Below are 6,838 nucleotides of genomic sequence, written 5' to 3'. Positions count from 1 at the left end.
GACAGAGACAGGCAGTAGGGGATGACCTTGTACTGATATGCCCGGCCGTCGAATGCAAACCGTAGGAAGGGTCTGTGTCGAGGTAAAACCGAGACATGAAAGTACGCATCCTTCAGGTCTCCCACTGAGAACCAATCTTGATTGGATCAATTTTTTGAGCGGCATCCTGAGGGCTCAGGGGAGGATGGAGGGTTCCAGTCCAACCCGATACTCGCAGCAGCCAGGGCAAGCATAGCTGTCAGCTCTGCATCGCCTCAGACTGGCGGGCAGACCCGAAGGTGGCATCCTGCTCGCTAGCCCCGAAAGAGACGTTAACCTGGCCATGAGGAGAGCTAGACTCATGTTGGAACTCAATGGGGGCAAACAAGTGTGATGGGCAATGGGAGGCCAGCGGGGATTTACCCGGCGAGACCGCACCCATTGAATTCCCCAAATATCCTCCAGCGCCAGCCTGGATGGCCTCGTACCCGTAGGTAGAAGGTGCAGTGTGGGGCGTGGCTGGAGTGGCTTTCCCCAAGAAGAAGGAAAGCCACGACCGCAACGTTGTCATGGTCATATTCTCGCAATGAGAACATGAACCATCCACAAAAGCTGCCTCAGTGTGATTGCTGCCCAGACATGTGAGGCAGCGCCGTCGTAGACGGGAGATAACGACCGTATCCAGGAATCACACAAAGACAGAGAGACATCTTTATAAAGACGTTTTTAGTGCTTTTAAAGCATCTTTAATGCTCTTAAAGAGGAAATATACTCTTATAACCCAGGGGCGTAATCTGCACTAGGCATGCAGAAGGAGATAAATCCGCTGGAATGCGCCGTATATCCAAGTATACGCTTCTTCGAGGCAAATGGTACAGCTGTAGTATTCAGCTCGCTGATACACAACCGCTCGGCTCCGAAGAAAAAATCTGAATGAAAGTGGGCATTCCTTCTCCTTTTATAGCCGTATGTCCGGGGGAGTGGCATGCAAATTCCACTAGACAATTACCATTGGCCTTTTCTCAAAGATTGAGGTGTCCTGGGCTCTCAAGCGCAACCCCTAGTGTCACTACATTGACACAACATCGAGTAAGTGACAGAAGGGGAACTGCAGTATGGCATGAATACTTGATGTAAACCTTAGTATTGGCCTAACCTTATATATATTTTTTATTGTCATCTACATAATTGTTGTTGCCATCATAGATACAATATCGGCCTAATTATCCATAATTGTCAAGAAAAGACCACGATCAGTCACCAGAAAGATGGTGAGGGTTTTCAAAACATATTAAGCACTCAGCACTTTCCAAAAATACAATACTTTATATATCTACAGTAATACAGTATATACTTCAATTTGTAAATTTGTTTCTACATGCAACTTATTTCATTTTACATTATATGAATCCTCTCATATTAATACAAATGTGTGTAGGCTGTGCATGTATGTGGATATGTGGATGTACCTGTATATACTGTATCTAGAATGGGGTAAAGCACATTGTAAACATAAATAAAGTTTGTCTCACAAATTCATGGAACAGTAATAATCTTTTCATGTTTTATTATACTCACAGTTTTATATCATTCATTTCTGGCAGCCATAAATTACAGTATGATAATAGTAATTCATCATACTGTGTGTGGAATTAGATGAAGTTCTGGCCAAAGAGGCTAATTTAAAGCACATACAGAAGGCAACCATACAGACAGAAAAATGCTAAATGTTGTCTGAACTGGTTACCAGAGCCAGCCAGATCTAGGACCATTCCTGCTTGTGTCGGACTCCATTGCTACGTGTATCTGAGTGATGAGGACTAAATGCAGCCGGTGCCAGCCAGACATCACTTCAGTCTATTACGATGGACTTCAGAGGATGAACTGATGCCAACTCCAACCATAAGACATGGGATACTTCATATGCCACTGCCTGAACCTTGGACGTGGATAGACCTCACTGAAATGACCTTCCGGTTGAACTGCGATGCACCTCACTGATCTCTGCCTGCATCAACTCGGTCTAATGATGGACTACAAAATGGAATACATAGACATTTACATTTACATTTATTCATTTGGCAGACGCTTTTATCCAAAGCGACTTACAAAAGAGGAAGAACATCAGCGAATCATCTTAGGGAGACAGTGGTACAAAAGTGCCATATTACAAAGTTTCACTATCATCAGAATAGTATACAAAACAGATTTAAGTGCAACAAGAAATGTAAATATATATATATTTTTTAATTTTTTATTTTTTTTAGTGACCGGTTAAGTGCTTTTGGAAAAGATGTGTTTTTAGCCTTTTTTTGAAGATAGAGAGTGAGTTAACTTCCCGGATTGAGTTGGGAAGGTCATTCCACCAACGTTTTATGATGAAACTGAAAGTCCGGGAAAGTGTTTTGGTGCCTCTTTGTTTTGGTACGACAAGGCGACGTTCCTTAGCCGACCGCAGGCTTCTGGTGGGAACGTAGCTCTGCATAAATGTTTTTAGGTATGCTGGAGCAGACCCAGTGACTGTTTTGTATGCCAGCATCAGGGCCTTGAATTTAATACGTGCATGAACCGGCAGCCAGTGGAGAGAGACAAAGAGTGGTGTAACATGTGCTCTCTTAGGTTCATTAAAGACCAGACGTGCTGCTGCATTCTGGATCATTTGGAGAGGTCTAATAGCACATGCAGGTAGGCCTGCAATGAGAGCGTTACAGTAGTCCAGTCTAGTTATGACAAGGGACTGAACGAGCAGTTGTGTGGCATGTACAGAGAGGAAGGGTCTTATCTTCCTGATATTGTAGAGTGTAAATCTACATGATCTTGCAGTCTTTGAAATGTGGTCTGTGAAATTTAGCTCATCATCAATGGTTACCCCTAGATTTCTGACCGTTTTGGAAGGCGAAACTGTTGTTGGACCCAGCTGCACGGTGATGTTGTGTTCAACAGCCGGGTTGGCTGGAAAGACAAGGAGTTCGGTCTTGGCAGGGTTGAGTTGAAGGTGGTGTTCCTTCATCCAGGCTGAGATGTCTGCCAGACAGGCAGCAATTCGAGCGGTCACTGTGGTGTTGTTGGACTGGAAAGACAAGTAGAGTTGCGTGTCATCAGCATAGCAGTGGTAAGAGAAACCATGTGACAGGATAATGGGTCCCAGTGATGTTGTGTATATGAAGAAGAGAAGTGGCCCAAGCACTGATCCCTGAGGTACCCCAGTAAGTAACTGGTGTGGCTTGGATACTTCCCCTCTCCATGCTACCTCAAAGGACCTTTCTGAGAGATAAGAGTTGAACCAGTCAAGCACAGTTCCAGTGATACCCAGTTTAGAGAGGGTGGAGAGTAGGATATGATGGTTGACTGTGTCAAAGGCTGCAGAAAGGTCCAGCAGAATCAGAACGGATGATCTGGATTCAGCTTTCGCCTGTCTCAGTGACTCGATGACAGACAGCAGGGCAGTCTCAGTGGAGTGTCCACTTTTGAAGCCTGACTGATTGTCATCCAGCAGCTTGTTCTGTGAGAGATAGGCGGAGATCTGATTGAAAACTGCCCTTTCAAGTGTTTTTGCCATGAATGGGATGAGAGAGACTGGTCTGTAGTGTTCTATCTGTGTGGGGTTAAGTGCAGGTTTTTTCAGCAGTGGGGTTACTCGAGCCTGCTTAAATGTAGTGGGAAAAGTGCCTGCAAGAAGGGATGTGTTAATTATGTGTGTAAGTGCCGGTAGGATGGACGGAGAGATGGCCTGGAGAATGTGTGATGGAATGGGGTCAAGGGAACAGGTTGTGGGGTGGTTGGAGAGGAGGAGTTTAGAGACCTCAGTGTCAGTTAAAGGAGAGAACATAGGGAAAGGGTTGCATACAGGAGCCAGGTGTTTGACAAGGTGTGGTGCTGTGAATGTATTGCTGATGGCTGTAACCTTATCAGTAAAAAATGTGGCGAATATATCTGCTGTCAGTGATGTGTCAGGTGGTGGAGGGGGAGGGCAGAGAAGTGTGTTAAATGTTCTAAACAAGCTACGAGTGTCTGTGGTGCTGTTGATCTTGGTCTGGTAATATGAAGTTTTTGCAGTTTTAACGTTATTTGAAAAAGTTGCAAGCAGAAGCTGATATTTACCTAGATCAGCTGGATCTTTAGATTTCCGCCATCTCCTCTCAGCTGCCCTGAGATCAGTCCGATGTTCACGAAGGACGTCAGACAGCCAGGGGCTGGGTGGTGTAGTCCGTGCTGGTCTAGAGGAGAGAGGACAGATGTTGTCTAGACAGGTTGTTAAAGTAGAGCTAAGTGTGTCTGTGGCAGTGTTTACATCAAGCATGGAAAATACATTTATTGTGGGAAGAGAGGCAGAGACATCAGTGGAAAGGCGAGAGGGTGAGAGGGAACGGAGGTTACGGCGAAAGGAAACCAAAGGTGGGGTCGGGTTTACAATGGATGGGAGAATCATGTTGAATTGAACAAAGTAGTGATCAGACACATGTAAAGGTGTAACAAGAATATTAGAGGTGGTACAGTTACGTGTATAAATGAGGTCCAGCTGGTTGCCCGACCTGTGAGTTGCTGTGGTGTGTAGTCTTTCCAAGTCAAATGAGGCCAGAAGAGTATTCAGTTCAATGGCCTGGGGTTTGTCTTGGTGTATGTTGAAATCACCAAGAACCACAAGTGGCCTGCCATCCTCTGGCAAGGAGGACAGCAGGACATCCAATTCCTCAAGAAAGCTTGTCAGCTGACCTGGGGGGCGATAGATGACAACAACATGTAATTTTGTGGGTTGCATTGTAGTAATGGCATGGAATTCAAAAGATGTATTGTTACATAGTGAAGCCTGTGGTGAAAAAGTCCAGTTATTATGAATGACAATCAATGAATTGTCAACAAAATCCTTCATCAGCCAACTAACAAAGAACAATGCACCTATGTGAACTTCTGCAGTTAATCCAGGATGAACCTCAAAGACATTTTTTTCCATTAACCAACATCTTATGGAGTTTTGTGTTCCTTGCCACAGTCGCCTTCAGCTTGCTCACTGGGGTTCTAAATACAACTATTATATAATTATTTATTTGTATACACAATTTACAATCATATTTAATAAAATTACATAATGATCACTCTTTATAGATATTACAGTTTCACTTTATGTTAATGTAGAATTCTCTGTAAAACTGCTTTGAAACGATGTGTGCTGAGAAAAGCGCAATACATAAAATAATTACTTGACTTGAGGAATAGTTTGGGTTGTTGAGGAGAGGTGTGCTGTTACTTTTCTAAATTTTCAGACTTATGATTTTCACCTGTTGAAAACAAGCAAGTGAGCTGTATGGACCACAATATCAAAGAGACTGTATGGACCACAATATCAAATTGATAGAGAATATACTTTCTTGCATTCTTAATATCAGCATTTTGAATAATGTCCTCCTTGCAATATGTCCCTACGAACTTTCAAATCAAACCTACGCCCTTGTATAAGACATTTTTGCATCAGCTCAAGTGTTTTTGTCTCTGTTGCACAATCAGAAGGGTGTTCCTTCAGTAATGTGAAAGACCAGGTTTGAGATCCTGTGTTGAAACCAGGAAATAATCATGTTTGCATAATCAGTGACGAAACATGGTTCAGAGGTTGCATTTTCCCCTCTTATATTACATTTTAGCTCCATAGATTGTAGCTTTAGATTTGGGGTTTGGTTTAAGGGGTACAGCTTGTAAAATATAAAAATGCAACTCGCTACAACTCGCTTTTGATGCCCCTCTGTGGACATTATACATAGAACTCACATGCGCCCAACAACAACAGTTACCGCTTTGACCACGACAAAGAAAAGACAACCTACTTTTTTTACTGTGTAATCAGTCTGATTGCATTGTGACAACCAGTTTTACTGGGAGAAATTGAGACATCTAGTTTAATTTATAACTTCTATTACAGGTCTACCATGCATGTTGTGTGGTGTTGTCTTATTTGTGTCTAAAGAAACATTTCTGGTAATTAACTTTTAATTGGCTACATTTTGGGGTTTTTTGTACAGATTTTCAGCATATTATATTTTAAGAACTAATTTGTAATTCTATTAACGTTATTGGCTAAAGTTTCAAGACTGAAACAAATCCTTTTAAGGAAGATTTCACCCAAAATTAAAATTCTCATTAACTCAAACTCATGCCATCCCAGATAAGTATGACTTTATTTCTTCTGTAGAACACAAAACAGAGATTTTTAGATGAATATTTCAGCTCAGTAGGTCCATACAATGCAAGTGAATGGTAACCAAAACTGTGAAGCTCCAAAAAGCACATAAAGGCATCATTAAAGTAATGCAGATGACTTTAGTTGTTTCATCCATGTCTTCTGAAGCAATTCAATGGGTTTTGAGTCACAACAGACCAAAATGTAACTCCTTTTTCACTATAAATCTTGACATTTGTAGTCTCCTTGGTGATCATGATTTCAAGCTCGATTACATTTCCAAGCATCATCTAGCACTCTGCACATGCATAAAGCACTAGGAAGTTTAATCGAGCAGGAGATAATAATCATGCCTAGAGAATGCAATGGCAAGGTGCAAAGTGCTATATGGTTTGCCAACAGAACATTAAAACAGAAAGAGTAGTAAAACGTTTTAAAATAGCATGTTTACTGGTAGTATACTCATCCTACAGTAAGAGCCCTTTAACTAAAGGATTTTACTAGATAGTGGAGCCATTCAGAACATGGTGTTTTTACAGTTAGCATCATAGTTTGGATGAAATTTGACTTCCATGATGACTACAAAGTCTATAATTGTCTGCCACCACCAAAGCATCCACAGTTGACTAATCTCACTTTTGGAAGTAAAACAGAAACATTAGAATAAAATAGCCTGCAAATGATATAACT

The 6,838-nt window shown here is 42.0% G+C and overlaps 1 protein-coding gene across 1 annotated transcript; it reads right to left on the bottom strand.

The window, feature by feature from the left end:
• Positions 1-238: 238 nt before the first annotated feature.
• On the bottom strand, positions 239-4,781 carry LOC127657692 (uncharacterized). Its single transcript, XM_052146535.1, has 3 exons — positions 4,512-4,781; positions 3,857-4,196; positions 239-316 (listed from the first exon to the last, which is right to left on the bottom strand). Exons 1-3 carry the CDS (start codon positions 4,736-4,738, stop codon positions 239-241), a joined length of 645 nt encoding a protein of 214 aa, XP_052002495.1. The 5' UTR covers positions 4,739-4,781.
• Positions 4,782-6,838: the final 2,057 nt, after the last annotated feature.

This window comes from Xyrauchen texanus, chromosome 17 (assembly GCF_025860055.1).
Source record: "Xyrauchen texanus isolate HMW12.3.18 chromosome 17, RBS_HiC_50CHRs, whole genome shotgun sequence".
Classification (NCBI taxonomy): Eukaryota; Metazoa; Chordata; class Actinopteri; order Cypriniformes; family Catostomidae; genus Xyrauchen; species Xyrauchen texanus.
Note: the sequence above shows the minus strand (reverse complement) of the source record. Positions and strands in the feature narration are given on the sequence as shown.